Consider the following 19798-nt stretch of genomic DNA (forward strand, 5'->3'; position numbering starts at 1 on the left):
ACTTCAGTTTCGACAGTTTATTAAAATCCCTTATTAACTCATACATCACAGAATAAGAAGTTATATAAAAGTAGAATATTTTGAGACATTAGTTAGGAGATACACAGTTGGGTTTTGCTGGGTTGAGCTTAAAGTAGTATTAAGGATTTATGATTTTGGTCTTTTGACAATTTAGTAAAAGTACTGTCTGTGTTAATACTGGTCAATGAGCCGTTAAACTAAGGCATCAGGTTTAAGTACTACATGATTTACAAGAGGTCACAAATGGCCTACAGTATACACACATAACTGTAGTGGTACAGTCTCCGTCAGATGCTGCTCTACAGCAGCTGTCTTTGAAAAAGGCCATAAGAGAACAATGCTTCTACTTTGCTGTGCAACAGACCTGTACTTTTTTTTGTTCAGTGACAGATAACAAACATGGAGCCAACGTTTGTGCCCGTTGCATCAGTCCAGAAGGCCACAAACTAGTTCCTCTCTGGTAACCGGTGAGAGTGGGAGAACTTGGAGAGAAATGGAGTGATGAGGTCTTAGCATTTTAAAAAATGCAAAGGTGTGGTTGTGTAAATTGTGCATTAGTTGATGCTATGAGGTCCAGTCTGTGAGTTGAGCTGAGGCTCAGGGAAGGGAGATGGATTAGGGTCAGGACTGTCCAGCTCCTGCTCCTGGCTTTGGTCTGGTTGAGGCAAATTTTCTCTTGAATACTCTGCATACCATTCCTGTTAAAACAAACAGAATAAAGTCATGACATTGCGACAGGCAGGCTAAAGGGCATACCGGTCAGATTACAGATAAATGACTCACCTGTATTTCTTCCTCATACATTTTCATGCTGAGGTCACTCTTTGTCCTCGACCTGTGGCCTAGGTACACCAGTGATGAGTGCTGTACACACCCAGGCAAAGAGGGAACCATTAGTGGGAATTCACATGTGAAGCAGAGGACACACAGTTAATGCTCTGGTGTTTTCTTACCCCACTCCTGTCCATAGCTTGTAGGACACCCTGTAAAGAACTGAGTGATGACTGTCCTGGACAGGTCTGTTTGTACAGCTCCAGAGTCTCAAGAGCTTCATCACGACTCACCTCGACTTCAAACACTATCCCGTTCTCATCTAGAAAATGTACACACAAAGACACTTAGATGACTTACTGATCCACCACCGATTCATACCTGACAGGCAGCTCAGTGTATGATCTTCGGTACATTATCAGATAAATTATGGATTTGATGTTATCTGATTATATCTGCAAGAAAACAAAACATTCTAACACAATATTGGCGATTTATTTCCAAAATGCTCCATCTGTAAAAGCTGCCTTATTGCACACACTTCAGCCACACACACTCAGTCCCACCCTCTGGGTTCTCCAGTGGTTCTCGGTTCTTGCGGCTGTAGTTCATGCGGAACACAAATGCATCCAGAATGAAAGCCACAATGATGGTCATCACCACCTGGAGAGCATGGACAAAACAACACAAACATGCATGACAGCTGTCCCACGCATCGACACAGAGATAAAAGCAAGAATGCAAATACTTGTGACTGCATGTGTCTCACCATGGTAACGATATAAAACGTCATGAAGTACAGTCGGCTCCAGTGACTTGTCATAGATGTCACTCCTTCCTGTGGGAGTGAAAACAGCAGCAGGTCAACAGTGACACCATGTGACTGACAATGAGACTGGAGAGTGAAGACTGATAAGAGACGGTTCAGATAAAGGACTTGAACGTACCATAGTAATGTACCAGTTGTTGACCACAGTCAGCTCAAACAGAGTAACTGAAGAAAAAGGAATGAATTTGATTAATGAATAACAAACAAAATAGATATATAATGAGAGGAAGCAAAAACCAAAACATCACATGTATTTAAAACCAGGTAGTACACGTTTTTTCTTAACAACAAAGCTTGGGAAGAAATGAGAATTAAGGCAAAGTAAGAGAACTGGGTTTACACAATTAGAGAAGTGAAAGTGTTGATAAAACGATTATTTCATTGCTGTTTTTTTTCCTAAGTAAGAAAAGTAGACAATTCCTACTTTATCTTTAAAAATCACAACATGAATTACCAAAGCTGCTGAGAATGTTGTTGAAGTTATTGAGATAATAGTAGCCTTCTTCCAGCACTGTTTTGTTTCCATAGGTGATGTTGATCAGTCTGTAGGAGTCTGCCACAGTGCTGGTGCTGAGGGGAAATAAATAAAAAGTCATAAGTATAATCTATCCTCCACTGTATAAATGAAACAGAGGACGTGGAAAACAAGGACAATATATTCCAAACAATATCCTTATGAGAAACAGAGATAGAGAAAAACAATTTAGAATATGATGATAAATAAAACACTATATGAGTTCAATTTTGATTTCAAGAGATTATAACATTATGACTCACTTGCAGCAGTTGGGATAAACCACGCCGGCAAAAAACTCCATCCCCACAATGGCAAAGGAATAGTAGAAGATGATTAACGTCAACCCCAGACTCGCCATTCGCGGAAACAGTTCAAACATGGTGTCCAGTACATTGCGATACCTCTGCTTTATTTTAAACAACCTGTGAAAGGTAATGGACCAGAATAAAGCATAAAGAAGGAGATTAAAACTAAATATTGCCATTTAATAATCTTAAGAGAGGAAGTGAAAGCCCACCGGAGCAGCTGAAGTGGTCTGAGCACCACGATGAAGTAGAACGGCTCCATGTCGAAGGCAAGAGCGATCAGACCAAGGAAGGCAAATACTGTCACTGAGAAGTCAAACCTGGACACCAGCAAAGTAAAGACCGGTGTTAGAACTGATATTGATTGTCTTTGCATAAAACACACCAACACAGATTTAACAGAATACTGAACACTAAATAAAATTCATGCAAAAACCCAGTTTAAGTTACCACTCACAGATTCCACCCAGAGCTGAAATAAGCCACTGGCCCCAAACCTGTTATTTTCAACAACACCTCTACACCATAAACTGAAAGAAAGGGGAAGGACAGAAAGAAGTAGAGTTTTTATTAGAATAAGTATATGAAAGCACCACATTTGCACCATATGAACACTGATATGATTTTACAAGACAATAAAAAAAACTTTCATCTGCTTCTGGTGTTGAAACATATAATCTTGTAAAAATCGGGCATATTTTTCCAAATCTGAAATCAGAATTTCTCTGACATATCAACATTCTGAATTATGTGAACTTCTATAAAAACACTGATTTTCCAAACTTTACTTATTGCGTATGCACAGGTAATATGTGCTAAACTGGTCAAATTGATTTCTAGATGTGAAGAATAAACCAGAAGCCCATCAGTTTGGATCAAACTAGTTCAAAAATGATCCAGACACTGTCTCTTGTGTTTGTGAAAAAACTACATTTAATAGGAAATATCAGGCATTGTACTTAAAATACAGGTTTATTCCCACAGGTAATTCAGATATTTCATGTTTCAAACATTAGTGGGGTTTTTAGAAGAGACTGAGCCTCATTCCTCATGGGTCCTCATTCTCTCGCCAGGTGCAAGATTCTATCTCTGTATTCATAAGACAAGAGTGTTACTTCCCAACCACAAATGTGCCATGAACTGTGAAGGAATACACCCTGTCTTTGTGAAGCTGGGTTGTCTGCAGTAACAGCAACCAAAACAATGTTAAGGAGTATCCTGAACATATGGAACATCCCATCACCCCTGGGTGGGACCATGTCATTGCACAGAAATAAGCTTGGGGTTGACTTTTTCTGATTTTTGATGAGTGGTATTTTTATATATGTTGTGTTTTTTGTTATACGCGTTGTATAATGTTATTTTAACTGTGCCCCCGCTTCAAATTTTTGAATTATAATCACTTAGAATTGCTAGAATTAAATGGCTGCATACTGATGTGCATATCTCAAAATCCTGACATGCTGGAGAAATTCTAATCTCAGATTTGGAATCAGCATACCTGATAAAAATCAGGTATGTTTCTGCCAATAGCAAAATCATTGTTGACCAGTGTCTTCTATGCAAGACACATGGTAGCCAACTCACTTGTAAGGAAGACAATGTAGCTCCAGGGGACAAATCTGGACCAGGAGAACCCACCTGAGGATGACACAGACATCTGTGACACCAAACACCTTCCTTTAGTCTCATGTTTAATGTTAATCAGGAAAACACTCACTGTTTAGCGTATACGTCTCCACAAGAATCCACACACCGTTGATGGCCACCACTACATCTGCAGCCACAAAAATAAGTTATGAGTTTTACAAAAAGAGACTTATCTGTGAGAGTGACTGGGAAGAATGAATTTGTCAGACTTACACATGGCATATTGAAAGGCCTTGGACTTCACCAACAGGTTAATGCCTGTTAAGATAAAGAATATAAACCAACACCAATATAGAAGTGACAGACAGGTTACAAATTGAAGAAACTAAAGAGAGACAGAAAGAGAACATGCCTTTAAATATAAGGAACGTTGTGTGAGGAAGGTCATCAAACCAATATTCGCCACTGCGCCGTGCCTAAACAACACACAAAGTACATACTTTTCAAGAACAACACCAAAGTGTGGAACATGTATACACAACACAAATGTACAAAAGCTTTTTACCTTCCATTTAAGGCCTGTGACTTCATAAAACTTATAAAAGTCTTCTAAACTGTGGAAAATGAAATATGCAGAATGAAGAAATCAAGTTTATTTATACAGAAAATTGTATAACCACACACATGCATTTCTCAGTCTCTGTATTAAGATCCAATCTGGATATATGGGGAGTATGTACAGCAGTAAAAACTTTTCAGGGAAAAAACAGCTTCTATAAACCAAAGAGGTAGTATTTAGTGTGACCTCTGTCACCCTTTTGTTCAGACAATGAGAGTTACTGAATTAATTTTCTGATGTTTTATACCAGGTTTCATTCAACACATGTCAGATGTTTCTAACGCTTTGTGCTGCTTCCTGTAATGGGGTCAGGGGTCACACTGAATAGAGACTTTAACCTTTACAACCCTTTTAATTCTGTTTTTTGTGTCTTTTAAGGCTGTGCACATATTTTCTGTATTTTCTTGTATGTGAAGAAAAGAGAATGAGAAATGAATATGTATGCTCATTTCAAACATGCAAAACCAACAAAGCTAAAGGTGGCCTGAGACTTTTGCTTTGTTAATGCTCTTGCTGCAGCATTCAGAATAACCAGTATTTTATTTTGTGTGTGTTAGACATTTACCTGAGCATAGGAGCCCCTGAGGTGTTGAGAGCTTTATATGTGAGGAAGCGGTCTCTGGCAGACATTCGTGGTCTGTAAAAACGCATCAGACCATCGAACTGCTTCAGCGACACCCCCATCGGCCTCTGGAAGGAAAACAACAACAACGCAGGAAAACATGAGGAAAAAGCATTTTTTAAATTAACTAGCTTTGAGACTTGTATATATACTATAATACAGCATTTGTACCAAGTATACATTACACTGCACTGGAATAACACATACCTGCCGGCTTACTAACAGCTGAAATGCGTGGTCAATAGCTGAGCGTTTGTGAAGCAGAAGAGATTTAAACTTCATCTTCTCAACATCATTGAAGGTATCAAACACTACTGCCAGGAGCTGGAGGATCGAAGAAAAACACAATGTGATTAGTTAATGAAAACTATATCAAAAACAAAGTATAAAAGACTACAAAAAATGCAATAGAACCTGAAGCGAGGCCTAGTTTTGGTTTTAGACTGATTTCGAACTGAACAAAAAAAAAGCACTAAAACTGAAAGACTTAAAAATAAAAACTCTGCAGTGATGTTGATCCTAATTACATAAAATAATCAACTTGATGTTGCTTTAATGGGATAGTGCAAATTGGGCTCATACCAGGTTCATAATGAAGTAGAGCTCTATGGAGAGGTAAACAATGAAGAAAACACAGGACCAGCGGTTCTTCGAATACGCTGGCATCATCACATCAGGAAAACTGCAAGAACCAGGAGACACATGAATGCAAGGGCGTAGGTTTGATTTCAACATTAGTACTGACACAACCACCAACCCCAAACAAGACACAGATAAACATATGTTTATCGAGGCCTTGTTTATCTTTGTGGTTAATTTGAGTGAACAGGATCTGAAACTAGCTTGTTCTAATAACAGGGCTGAAGTTCTTCTTTCTTTTTTTTTTTATGAAAATAGTTGTTTAGCATCAGTATGACACAACATGACACAAATTCCATTTAACCATTAGGACTTAACCTAAAACCCTGTATATGCACCTGTTACCTCATCAGCTTGCTCTGCTTTACTAATGTGTTACAGTTTCCTGCACATAAAATAATTCATTATTACCTCCGCCAAGGAAGTTATGTTTTTGTCAGCGTTGGTTTGTCTGTCTGTCTGTTTGTTTGTTTGTCTGTCCCTGTGTCAGATAACTCAAAAAGTTATGGACGGATTTGGATGAAAATTTCAGGAAATGTTGATACTGGCACAAGGAACAAATGATTAAATCTTGGTGGTGATCGGGGGTGGGGGTGGGGGGGGGGCACTGATTTGCCTTGACGGAGGTCTGCGATCTCCGAGTGCTTCTAGTTGGTGATATTTTCATGGGATTTATAGACTGAAATTCCTCTCACAATTTGATGTATCCACCCATAAGCATTTACACCCGTTGATAACTAGACAGTTACCCAAAAGATGACAGAGGCCAGGGTCTTGTTGTCAGTAACATCAGGTGAAATTATTTTAACTTCAAAACATTTCATGTAACCAGATTTTTACTTATTGCTAATACTCTGAGTGGTGACAAAGCTCCTGATACCTTCACTCTGTTTTGATGGTGGCATGACAACATATAAAACATGCTGATATGGACAAACTTCTTGCATGTGTTCTGTGCAGCACACTCAACAGTGGGAAATACTAGTTACTGGATGTAACTCTAAGTCTCTAGCTCTCTGAAATATCAAACATTAGTACTGTACCATGGTACCATGCTAATCTACACCTTTCCATGAGCAACAAGAACCCAAATAAAAACTCAGCCTAAACACATATGCTGAATAGAAAAAACATTTATGCCAAGTTCTAACAGAGGAAGTACCACTTGTATGCAATTTGTGCAAAGATAACTAAAAAGTACTGCATGTACTGCTGTGCTTACTTTGCTGTGGTCAGCAGAACAAACAGACTGACGAGGCTGTTCTCCAGAGTGTTGAAGTACTGTGGTGAAAGAAGAAAGTTTAAGTCATGAAATGTAACCACTACAGAGTGCCACACGTCCCCAAACTTACATAACTCAAACAATGGAGAATCAGACAGACTAGAGAATCAACATACCGGGTCAGCAGTGTTAGGAGAGAAGAGACAGAAACCTGGAAGAGACACGAGGCCAGTCAAAGAAAACTAGAAGTGATGCTTCCTCCTCAATTAATGTTCCCAACAGAGAAAAGAAAACAATCAACAGATTTATTATACTGTAGATTAAAATAATAACTCTTACCCAGGATAGCAAATATAACCATGAAGAACAGCAGTAAGAGGAGGATGTCAATAAAAGGTGGAAGGGACTGGAAGATCTGACGCAAGTTTCTGAGTGGATAAAAGAAATAGCATCAGACACAGTGTCTTTTTTTTTGTATAATTTCAAAATACTGGAGTGTAACTTATTAACATTTGATTCCTTTGTGATTACTTTTCTAAGAAATGTTTGAAACCAGGCAATGAAGCTGAATCCTTTTGTAGCTTCACACAGAAAATACTGCTGAATTCTAGCACTGAAAGGTGTTCTTGTACAACCACATGGTCACCCATCTTAGTAGGACTGTTATATTCTACCAATAAGCTTTTTAGGGGAAAGAATATATTGACATCTAACCACTTCGCAAGCACCAACACTTTGATCACTTACTAAAATGTAATTATATATGCTATCAGTAATGTAATGGAGTATAATTACAACTATTTTGCAATTTTTGTATCATTCACCAAACAGAATTTTCTATACTGTGTCAAACCTAAACAGGCAGCATCAAAGATGGAAAAACAAAAAATGAGAAAATCAATGTTAATATGTGGGTACACTGAAAGGAAACTTCAATGACCTACAAGTGTCATTTCTGCATGTATATGCAGATATTTTTAAACTCTTACACAAGGGAGTTAAACATTTCTGACATTGAGGAATGAATCTATCTTAGAATTGCAATTTTCTTTAGTATCACTGAGCAAAAAAATCTATAATTCCCTTTCATATTGTAATTCAAGTGATCTAAGAGGACATGCGATTTCTGCATCTACCCCTTCCTAGCATTCCAAGGCTGTAGAAAATATATTCTCAAACATAGGATTTGAGCAAATCACAGGCACAATCACAGGTAGAAAGTCTCAACACAGAGGCTCAGAAAAGTGGCTTCACTCATCTATAATAGCATTGATATTTATATTTGGTCTGCAGATTGAAGATGTGTATTTTGGCCATCTTTCAGTTTGTTTCCTGCACTTCTTGTCAGAATGTGGCAATTAAAACTGTATGTTCCCATTTGTTTAGGTCATTACTTACCTGCGTACAGCACCGCAATATCTACAATCCACCAAGAAAATAGGGCGGAGAGCTCTGGTAACTCGTACATGTGACGTCTGACGGATCAATACCACTATGGCCTCCACAAACTGTAGCAGCAACACACACGTCTGTACAATGACAAGAAAATACAAAGATTATATAAAGTGACAGAGGATGAACATTTAAAATTACAGCAGGTTTTTCCTCAGAGGATAAGACAACGTGGTGATGGTCTCCAGTAGTTACCTTCACCATGGTCCTCTTGTGTCGTATGAAGGTGTGGAAGCCTAACCAACGGAGCTTCATGCACAGTTCAAATGCCACCATAACCAAAGCCAGCAGCTCCAGAGTGGCATGGACCTGCACAAAGCATCACGCACAGTGATGTTTACATCTACGGGACAGAAAACAGAGTAAAAGCACACGTTTAGGTTGACTCACATAGACATCTAGGCGCAGCGACGGCACTGCTGGAGCTTCACATAGAGACAGCATCATGAGCAGGAGGCCCGTCAGCAGCTCCATCATGTAGAACAGGTGGTTGTGGGCGAACAGGTACGCTGCCAGTGCCTTTGGGTTTCGAGGGTGGGTGAAGAACTTATCATTGTTTTCTCCTTCCTGTATAGAAAATTAAACACAAGCCACACAATGTTAGCATTTCAAATACTGTGTTTAGGGCGGGCACTATGACTGTATGTGTAACAAATATCTACCAATTCATTTATCTATTATGTGAGCTTTGTTTTTGCTGCAGCAGCTACATTTTGGAAGTATTTCATATTTACACTTAGTATTTCATTTACCAATACACTTCTATTCATTTGCTGCAATTCATACTGATTACTTATTAAAGACGATTAGGTGTTTAATTATATTTCTGAAAATGTTCACATTTTAGTCCAATATTTACTTTTTCTGCATCTGTAACTGACAATGTTTTTTTCATTATCTCTATATAGAGTTTTTTACACATTAATAATTAATAATCTGTTTAACTTGATACTTTGGCAGATTCTTAATAACAAAGAAAAAATAGAATTATATTTTATTTGTTGATTATATAACTCAAAATTAAGTAATGAATAAAATATGGATGTTTGCATTGTGGTTGTTTGATCTAATTATACTATATAGATAAAAGTATTGCGACAAACTGAATTTAGATGTTTCATTATTTATTCAGCCGTTAGGGTTAATTTTGATTATAGTTTTATCTAAAAGATTTGAAAATGCTTCAGAGTTTTACTTAATTTTATTCAGAGTTATAATTGTTTTAAATGGTCATCCTCTAGATTTCTGAAATATCTATCATGTTCTGACTATAAATCACCATTTTCAACCACAACTAACCCATTGGTTTCTTCGGCTCTCACTTGGGAAAAAAATTCTGTGAAATATTGATTTGATATTTCTACTAACTATTGACAACAACTGACATGAACACTTTTATCATGATAATATTTCAAATCAACAGGAATGAATAGAAAGTCCCACAAGCTGCAGGTATGATGTGTTCCAAAGCTTTTGTCCATATAATGTATAAGTATAAATTCCTTAAATTTACAGAAAATATAACACATATTGGCTTTGATACTAAAGTTTGGTAACTAGGTGGCATTAGCTTGTTGAATACGACACATCAAAGGGAGTAATTCATCTTACTTCCATCTTACTTAGTGCCATCACTGCAGCAAAAAAAAAGTATTAAGAACTGGGAATCTGAGGAATCCCCCACAAGGAAGTAGTGAAGGAATGAGCTTGTATCCTGTTGTACTTTATTCTGTTAGGGGAAAACCCATAAACTTTGAGCAAATCTAGTATGACTGTAGTAAGTGTTACGGTTATTTTTTTGGTTTTTGTTTTTTTGTTTTTTCCATGAAAAATGGAAAGTACTGGTTCTGTCTATAATATATTTGCATCCTGTTTATATTCCAAACAAATAGTTTTTTTTTTTTTTACAAAAGAAATACAGAAAATGTATTTAAATGATATGTATGTTATCCAAATATTAAATTGCCTACACTGATGTATGAAATTGAGACGTAAACAACTCAACACAAAATGTTTTCACTGCAGCACCATCATGATGAAGCAGTCTAGAAGTCTCATAAACTCATTTAATTTTAGTAGCTCAGTGCTTTTCCTGTTATGTTGACTTGGTATGATTTTTTTGGTTCTAAAATGGAGGCATATGAGGAAAATGTGATGAACTACTTCTTAACACTTCTGTGAGGAAAAGGCATCAGTCATAACTCCAAAGACTTTGTAACAATCAAAAAGATGCCAATCCACCTTAAATCAGTATGTGTTTATGACATATGGTAAGTGACAATCAACTACAAACAAGCAACTAGAAAAAGTGTCACCTGTTTATCTATAAATTACTGAGAAGATGTGTACAATCCTGCTATATTTTCTAGCTGCAGTTCCTTGTATTTTAACAAGTTTATTACATACAACTGCTCATGATATAAATGCAGACATTTGACAAAGTACAAAGTTAAACCATCAACATTTATGCCACTGATAGTGTCATAAAAATATTACTGGATCATGTGAACTTCCTCTTCTCTATTTATAGTTACCTTGTGAACACAGTAACTGACAAATGTCAGAGTGCAGTGTGTGCGAATACCTGCAGGTAGATGGCTGCCTCCTGGTAGTTCATCTCCCAGCTTTGCCGTAATGACACATTTTGGGCTCTGTGGTTTTGAGGCCCCGGTGTTGAGATCACAGCATTGTTCACTATGTCATAACTACCTCCTCCTCCATCTGGAACATATAAATAGCATTGTGTTTATAAATAATGTTCCATTTAGGGTTGCATGAGATTTTCATGGTATGTAACATCACAGTTTCAAAGAGATCTTGCAATAAATAATTATTATCCGTTACTGTGATCCTTAGACAAATGTGGGTTTTTTTTGTCAGTTAAGTTAAAAAAAAGCATTCATTTAAGATAATAAACAATTTTTCCAGTGGACGTATGTGTAAAAAGTTTAACTAGAATAGATAAATAAATGGGTACATCTCTCATTTGAAAGGACATGAATATGATTTTGTCCACCTGGCTACTTTTTTTCCACTACTGTAGATAACCAGATGTATGTTTGTATGTTACCAATTTTCATATCAGGGAGTTGTATGAAACCAGTATATCACTACAACCATAATTCCATATTTTGAAAAGTAAAGTGGTTCCTTTTATTTTCATGCCTCAGTATTTCAACTGGTATGTATCGGACACACAGAGGGATATACTCGTACCAATGTGGTCTAGCTCTAATTGTAAAGCATAAGAGGAGATCACTATTGGACCCTCATTTTGGGGCTGTTCTTCATGGATGCCAGCTGTGTCAGCCTGTCCGTATAAGCCCTCCATTGATCAGTTCAGGTTTGTGTTCCACAGCTGTGTGCTGTATTTATTAATGTCACTAAAGTCCACAGCTCCAGTCTTTGTGTGTGCGTCATTCACAGTCAGCTGGTGTCGTTCCAGCAGCCACACACATCTGGAGATACAGATGGTCAAACATTCCACTCAGGCCTGATGCAAAGCCCAGACGTACTCGGGTGTTGCCGGTAACAAACAGAGTTCGGATGAGAGCCCTCACAGATCAAGAAAAATCCAGGCCAAGCTGAGAGATCAAAGTGACTTTGGAGAAAGTGCACTGTACAAAACAACCAACATAGCTTATGAGGGTCGATACTTTTTTGACTGCAATGTTAACACATAACTTCACACAGATGAGAGACACAAGTATGGAAGATAACAGCCACACTTGTACAGTGAAACTTCCTTCTCGCTCAGCAGCAAAGTGTGAACTTTAAACCCAGTGCCGCTACTCAGTAAGAAAGTCCTGTGTTTGCACTGTTGTCACATTGCCTGTTACATCTCCTTCCTGGACAACACAATTTAGACAAGAGACAGATGAGTCACAGAGGGAATTGATCACGTGCTACAAAATAGAGAATGACTCACTTTTAAAGATGGGTGAGACATTTAAATATCCAACAACAGTGTAAAGATCACTAGGAGGAGACCTAAATACTTATTCCAAGTGACATAGATAGTTTCTGTCTTCACATGGGACTCAGAAATACAAATGACAAAAATGTAACCAAAAACTTAATCCTTTCTGATAACTTCCATTTCCAAATTCTGCCAGATGATCACTCTCATATAAATAACAGTTTCTTTCTTGAACAATCAGTAATCCCTCCAAGTGCCTTTTTGCTGCTGCATATTTTAGTCCTTTGCGAGTCAGTGCGAGTCCTCCTCCCTTACACTGCGCTCACATGTTTCTTCTTCAGGCATGACTCCTTGGGGCTAAAAGTCTGCAGCAGTAGAGGACACCATACGACCCACTGAAATGCAGTCACAGACGTTTCCTCTCCAAACTGACCCCAGACAGAGATGAAGTATGAAGATCAAATTCCAGTCCAGTGACAGCTTGGCTGTTATCCTGACAGGAGTACACCCTGTGTCTGCTGTGTGCCTTTCCAACCCCCCATTTGTTTGAGAACAATAACATGTTTAGAGCTCCCAGTCAATAACATGGTGGGTTCAGGCTCACAGAAACACAAACAGACTCAGTAGTCATAACTGTGCCAGCCAGGGAAAAAATATACTTCTGTAATAATCTGAAGAGTTTGCCCACCAGCAACTGAATGAACTCCACGCTTTTATCCTTGCCTTTGGCTGTCACTGAGGGAAAATACTGTAAGTACAGCCTTCTCTCTCCAAAAAGAGAGAGTCCAACTTCAAACTCTCTCACCAGAAAACTCCCCTTAGTAGTAATCAGCAATAACAGTGTGACATTTCCTCTTATCCACCACCACCACCCAGATATCCTCAGACACAAAGTCCTCTTCTCTTCCTGTTCACCCCCAGAGCCAGAAAAAAAGATCCAATAAGCTCACACACAAATATACTTACACACAGGCTACAGACATTCACACACAACACACACACTGCCCATAAGCACCAGGGAGGGGCTGAGGGGTCCACAGCCTGCTGATGCTGCAGTTTCTCAAACGGGTCATTTTGTAGGTTATATGTGAGGAATACAAAGGGAGCAGGATTACTACGCACTATGGATGCATGGATACACACACACACACATGCACACGTGATCTCAGAGGTGGACATCTCGTTTCTGCATTAAAACAGTGTGACATGGACAAGCAGCATGCATACAGCTGACAGTCAACAACAGCAAACAATCAACTTCTGACTGCACATGTGCACATTTGGTAAGTACATGAGATTACCCTTTATATCATAAATATACCAATGCAAAATATATCAAATTCAAATTCTCAACAGCTATACAGAATTGTAAACATTGCTTTAAATTTAGAGTCACATCGATCCATTATGGGGATGAAACTTAAAAATTAACCACTTATGAAGGGATAACTGTGTGGAAAAAGTTTTTCTGGTGAGTGAACACCTTTCTAATGTAGTTTCAAGTAAAAAATCTGTGACTGATGGGTTCAAAGCAGAGGTGTTGGCTGCATTAGTTTTAGTTAAGTGTACAAATAAGCACCAATGCTGCGTTCAAGTACTATGCTGTGGAATTGCATTGCATACATGTTCAATACATTTTTATATATTTATTTCCTTATATTATGTTTTTATATTTTGGTGTCTTTCGATTCTTGAATTCTTTTATGCACAACACTGCTGCTGTTTTTTTTTTTGTTTTTTTTTGCACTATTCAAAGTTAAGGCAACTGAATTTCGTTCTGATGAGCTCTGTATGAGCTCTGATGAGCTCCGTTTGAAAGACAAAGTCTATCTCCGTTTAAGTGTAGAAATAAACTGGCAAATGAGAACACGCTGCTTTAGCTGGATCCTAGGTATTGTGTCATCATCAAAAGCCATTGTAGCAGTGGCGGGTTCAGCTCACACAGACAGATGCACTTTGAGGATATGGGGTTTATACTCACTCTCGTCTCCCCTCTCTGTGTCCTCGTTGAGCAGACCGCTGTTAGCTTCGTCCCAGGTTAAGATGAGAGGCACATCGTCATCTGCCTCCATTCTTGCAAAGAAACAACTGCAATTCTCGTTTCACTGGGCTAAGTGGCTACTTTTCGGTTTCTATCAATGTGAGATAAGCACTAGTTAAATAAGTGCTCTGTCTCTACAAAGCACAGGATAACTGGACATTTTGAGACCTCACAGCTAACGAAGCACAATACTTTCTACGCTGTGCTAACTAGAGATAGCCAACTAGGTGAAAGAAATGTCTCAGTTCCATCTAAAATGCAAAAACTACCAGCTATTAAGTTGTTTGTTGCAGACACGGCCTGCTGGTTTCAGGTTAAGTCTTTGTCCTGGAGCAGATGACATCTGTCACCGAATCAACTGTCTTAGTGTCACTCAGGCTAACAGGCACAGACTGTCCCTCTGGGTCCATGAAAGCGTCATCGTCGCATTCCTGCTGCTAAATAACAAGAAAAATGTACCAGTTCTAATAATATTTAAGCGAGTGTTCACCTTAACATTTTAGAACAAAATTTTATATCTGGAAAAAAACAACAACAACAACATCTGGCGCAAAAGCAGTACTTGTTAAACCCCTATCGGTTTAATTTAGGTTATCAACAAACTTTCACGACACTAAAGCAATTCACGGCACGCTGAGTGACGGTAACCATACTTTCAAAATAAAAGTCTATGTATACAATTAGATGCTTTCAGAACCTTTTGTCAAAGACTACCGAATGTATCTATAATGCTTCTTTATTTGTCAGTAAAATATTTTGTTTTGTTTCATATGTGATAAAAAGGTACTGACATCTATATTTTATACAAAAGGCTATCACAAGGGGCCATTTTAATACTCACGTTTACACTGAAGGTATCCTAGCAACATGAAAATATACACACTTTAGCTTTTAACCAAAATACTGGCTGACGGTTTAAGAGGTATGTTAGCTACCGTGAGGAGAATGTGTTGTAATATTTTTTAAATATAACTAAATGTCATTTAACTAGCCTTTGCGCATTAACTGATGTTTTTTTTTTTAGATATACTGACAAAGTTTAGCTAACTAACGCTCTTATTTTGGTACTAGTTTATCCGTTAAACAAACTGAAACTAACTAATGTACAAATACACTGACATTACAGTTATACAGACAGTAAATTTACCCTTTAATATAGCAGCAAACAAAGAAAATGAACGTAAGGGACCATAACAAGTTTAGGCCACTAATTAGACTCAAGACAATATTATTTCTTATGTGAAATATTATGTAACACTGAAAATAAATTTGACCTTAAAAAAAGTTAAACTAAACAAATGAATTGTATTTGATTTCTAGATTAATCCTCTGAACTGTATATACAGCCATTAAAATGAGTTCCATTATTACTAGCTACAACAGTAAACACGGACTTATTTTGCATCAACGATTTCAATAATAATAATTTTTAATGTATGGTTTTTACTTAACTTGTATGTTCACGTTTTGTATTTAACATTATTGCATTTCTACCTTTCCTCCAGTAAGAGACCTGAATATTGCCGTTGATTGCACTGTTTGTTAATATAGGATAGACGATGGTGATAAACAATTTAAAATGTTTAATTCTTATATCCGAATAACAGTATGTGTGCAGAAGTGACAAGAGAGCCGACAGAGGACAACAATCTTCTGTACATCAGTCCCCAGCAAAAGGCGAAGAAACGCCTTAAGGATGCTCATGTACTGTCAAGGCAGAAGCAGCTCTCTGTTGAGGCAGAGCGCATCTCCAACATATTGGAAAACTGCATCAGTCACATTGAGATTGCAGTGACTTTGGAGGCTCTCCTCGAGAAAGACAATATGCCTGTTTTCATGGACAAGGAGATGAGTAGAACACTTCAAGAGCATCAAGTAGTCTGTGAAAGACTGAAGACACTAGATAGTGTTAAGTTAACGTCACATGGGGAGCAAGATGGAGAAGGTGGGGAAGTTGGAGAGAGGAAAATGGCTCAGCTTGAGAGGGCGGTCAAAAACTCTTTTAGGAACCTGCTGAGGTTTGTCAGAGGTAAACCTGAAGCCATTTCTAGTCTGAAAGCAGAGCTAGGTATGGGAGCCAGGGAGAGTGAGAACTCACTAATTGGAGGGCTGAAGAAGTTTCACAAGAAAAATATGAAAAAGCTGCTGACCACCCCAGAGAAAGAGCAACAGACCCTCTATTCGCAGCCGACTTCATCCTATGTCCTCGAAAAAGTGGAGATAGAATCAGTGGAAGAGGCAATCACTGAAATAGCCACAGCCATCAAGGAAACTGATGCACAGGTGAAGCACCAAATTAGATATTTCTGCATGTACAATATGTGACGAACACAAAGAATTTCTTACTTTACTTTTACTGACATCACATATCTCCTTTTTCACTGCATCTCAGATTTCTGAACTTGAAAATGAAATCCAAACTTTGGAGAGGTCCTTGAACGACAAATACTTCCCGGAAGTGGATGTGGCACTTCTTGCAGACAAACAGTGCAAGCCATACATCAAAACAGCAAAGAAGAAGCAAGACAGCAAACAACAGGAAATTAATCAGTTCAATATCCAGCTCAACAATTTGTTCCTGAAAAACAGGAAGACAGAAAGAGTAAACCAAGAGGTATGTTTACAACACATTCTTATTATGTTTCATATACAATATTTATTTTAACATATGTCCATGGCATGTTGTAGAAAACTGAAATGGTTAAGATGGAAATTGAAGACTTCCTCCGAAAATTTGACGAAGAAATCGAAGAAATTCAGGTACAAACTTAGACAAATGTGTCTGTAAAAAGTTGACTATTGGAAAACATAGATAACCTGGATACCTGTTGGTTGAACTTCTATTGAGGATTTTTAACATGTGCATTAATTCTTGCAGTATCTTGAAATTAGTTTAGATTAGACAAGATGTATTAATTGTCTGAGGAAATTTGTCTTTAACATATGGACAGCCATTATCAAAGTATGCCCCATAGATGATATTGCATTTTCTTTCCAATGCAGTTTTAACCCTGAAACTGTCCCTTTAACAGTTCTAACCATCTGTTTCAGGGCAATCTCGAGAGAAGTCAAATAGAACTGGAGGGGGATCAGGAGGAGTTGAGGAATCTGGAGAAATTCTACAATGTCCTAGAGCTTGAGTACAGTCAAGTACAGGAGAGGCGTCAGCTGGCAGAAGAGAAGAGGAGGGAGGAGATGATAGAACTGGACCTGAAGACTAAGGCAGCTATTTTGGCCCAATCATGGTGGAGAGGTTACAGTGTTCGTAAAGCCATGAAAAACAAGGGCAAAAACAAGAAGGCCAAAAAGGGCAAAGGCAAGAGGACCAAGTATTAATATGTTTGTTTTACAGTACTGACACAGACACACACTCAGTTTTTGCATGTTTTTCCACTAAGTGCTTTCTAAAGAAATTATTCTTATATTGTATATTTATTGTGATTTTTGTTTGTGTAATTTTTTAGATTAAAGCTTTAGTGCTTGTTTCTTAGTGTCTTTGAACAAAAATTCTATAATTACCTCTCAGCATGTTATAATTCAAGTGGTCTGAGAGGACACAAGACTTCTGCATCTATACTTGCAGGTGTTTTCAGGCAGTACATAATCTACTCCTTGATTATTTGATGATGATAGTCAGGGGTGTTTTCAGACAGGTAGGGGAGTTCAATACTTGAATTTAATAAAGAAAATGCCTTAACCTACCACCTCTTTGAGATTTTTGTAAAACAAATTTTGGAAATTTTTGACAATATAAAAATTAAACAGTAAAACAACAATTAACATTTTTTTAATCATAGACATTAACAAGAGTTATGAAGTCAGTTTGATGTTAGTAGATTAATGATTGAAATAGGAAAGAGAGATTTGCAGACAGAATAAAGGAAATCCCTAATGGGAGTGGTCTGTTCCAATATTGCCACAAAAGCCCACTGAGGGTGCTCATGAGAATGAAAGTGATGTGAATCACATGCTATGGCCTTCACAGTCACCAGATCTCAGCCCAACACTGTTAGGAGTTTTTGAACTGATATGAGATAGTTCTCTCCACATTCACCATCAAAACACCAAATGAAGGAATATCGTTTTAGAAAATGATGTGCATACCTGGGCTAGAATTCATCAAGTTTTAAAATCTATGCCATAGAACAGTGAAGTTGTGTTGATGTCTCTTTTTCCCATTTCTGCTTAACCCATAAAGGCCCAGCACTACATTTGTATCAGTTCCAAGATCCTTTCTTAAGTGATTTATCTCCATTTATTATACTATTGTCTTCTGTACTTTGTATTTTATTAGTATGAATCAGGTATTTTCCTATATTTCATTTACTGATCATTAAGATGTTCATAAAAGCTCAGATTAAAGTTGGGGACATCATATAAAAAACAGAGAACACAGCAGAAAAAGTGACTTTTTCAGTAAAATCCGTTGTTAACTGAACATAAAACAAGCATTTCCATCCGCTGTCATTGATCCAACTTCATGGGTTTTACTGGTGAATCAATGTTGTAGAAGATGACAGTGTTTCCACATTCACTACAGAGCCTCTGAATTTCCAAATGGGTCATGATCTGGTCTGATAACCATAAAAAGATGACAAACTACTTTTTACACCAATATTTTGCATGGATTGATAGGATTAATGGATCAACAGGTATTAAACAGTTTAGATCAGTAGATAGTTGTGGTTGGTGATGGATGTTTGGGTGTTTATGGGTTAAAATCAAATGTTTTCATAGTTTTGAAACACTAGCTGCAGTTTTCAGAAATGGCCACAATGTGGCGTTAAAGGTCCTTTGGCTTAGAATCACATCTTCATTTCCATTTGGCAGGTTCTTTGATCCAAAGTTGACTTAGTGTTGGGGAGGATTTTGAGTTTAGTGTCTTAACCATGACATTTTGTCATGGTAAAACAGGAGCTGGGGATTAAGGCATTGAGATATAAAATAAGAGCCATTTCTATCAAACTGACAAATTTGAAATAAGAATTTAATGCATGTCAAATTAATGAAAAAAAAAAAAAAAAAAACACTGGTAGATGTTCACTGGGAGGATAAGCACACACACAAACACACACACACACACACACACACACACACACACACACACACACACACACACACAAACAAATTTTATATTAACTATAAAAACTGTGCCTTTTGAAACATCTTGCTGATCTTTTACAGGCTGAAAGAAGGTGTTCATTTTGTGTTTGATCCCAGTTACATCCAGTCAACATATTATACCCACAAT

General features: G+C 37.6%; 2 protein-coding genes across 6 annotated transcripts; one reads left to right on the forward strand and one right to left on the reverse strand.

Moving 5' to 3' along the window:
* Nucleotides 1–2: 2 nt before the first annotated feature.
* tpcn1 (two pore segment channel 1) lies at nucleotides 3–15168 on the reverse strand. 3 transcript variants are annotated; one of them, XM_030143970.1, is made up of 27 exons: nucleotides 14817–15168; nucleotides 14488–14637; nucleotides 11172–11308; nucleotides 8978–9154; nucleotides 8783–8896; nucleotides 8534–8664; nucleotides 7475–7563; nucleotides 7312–7346; nucleotides 7136–7194; nucleotides 5857–5956; nucleotides 5482–5598; nucleotides 5218–5342; nucleotides 4599–4647; nucleotides 4446–4509; nucleotides 4307–4351; nucleotides 4164–4220; nucleotides 4031–4084; nucleotides 2901–2973; nucleotides 2656–2763; nucleotides 2399–2560; nucleotides 2076–2191; nucleotides 1740–1786; nucleotides 1562–1630; nucleotides 1359–1455; nucleotides 975–1114; nucleotides 805–885; nucleotides 576–719 (listed from the first exon to the last, which is right to left on the reverse strand). In XM_030143970.1, exons 2-27 carry the CDS (start codon nucleotides 14576–14578, stop codon nucleotides 576–578), a joined length of 2481 nt encoding a protein of 826 aa, XP_029999830.1. In that variant the 5' UTR covers nucleotides 14579–14637; nucleotides 14817–15168. The 3 variants fall into 3 exon arrangements, with proteins under 3 accessions (XP_029999828.1, XP_029999830.1, XP_029999829.1); XM_030143968.1 differs by lacking the exons at nucleotides 14488–14637; nucleotides 14817–15168 and adding an exon at nucleotides 11804–11918 and having other exon boundaries at nucleotides 3–719; XM_030143969.1 differs by having other exon boundaries at nucleotides 14488–15168.
* drc10 (dynein regulatory complex subunit 10) lies at nucleotides 13436–18236 on the forward strand. Of its 3 annotated transcripts, XM_030143983.1 has the most exons (6): nucleotides 13742–13789; nucleotides 13897–13977; nucleotides 16155–16830; nucleotides 16940–17161; nucleotides 17236–17307; nucleotides 17599–18236. In XM_030143983.1, the coding sequence occupies exons 3-6, from the start codon at nucleotides 16156–16158 to the stop codon at nucleotides 17881–17883; spliced, it is 1254 nt and encodes a 417-aa protein (XP_029999843.1). In that variant the 5' UTR covers nucleotides 13742–13789; nucleotides 13897–13977; nucleotide 16155; the 3' UTR covers nucleotides 17884–18236. The 3 variants fall into 3 exon arrangements, with proteins under 3 accessions (XP_029999841.1, XP_029999843.1, XP_029999842.1); XM_030143981.1 differs by lacking the exon at nucleotides 13897–13977 and having other exon boundaries at nucleotides 13436–13789; XM_030143982.1 differs by lacking the exon at nucleotides 13742–13789 and having other exon boundaries at nucleotides 13814–13977.
* Nucleotides 18237–19798: the final 1562 nt, after the last annotated feature.

Source organism: Sphaeramia orbicularis, chromosome 9 (assembly GCF_902148855.1).
Source record: "Sphaeramia orbicularis chromosome 9, fSphaOr1.1, whole genome shotgun sequence".
Classification (NCBI taxonomy): domain Eukaryota; kingdom Metazoa; phylum Chordata; class Actinopteri; order Kurtiformes; family Apogonidae; genus Sphaeramia; species Sphaeramia orbicularis.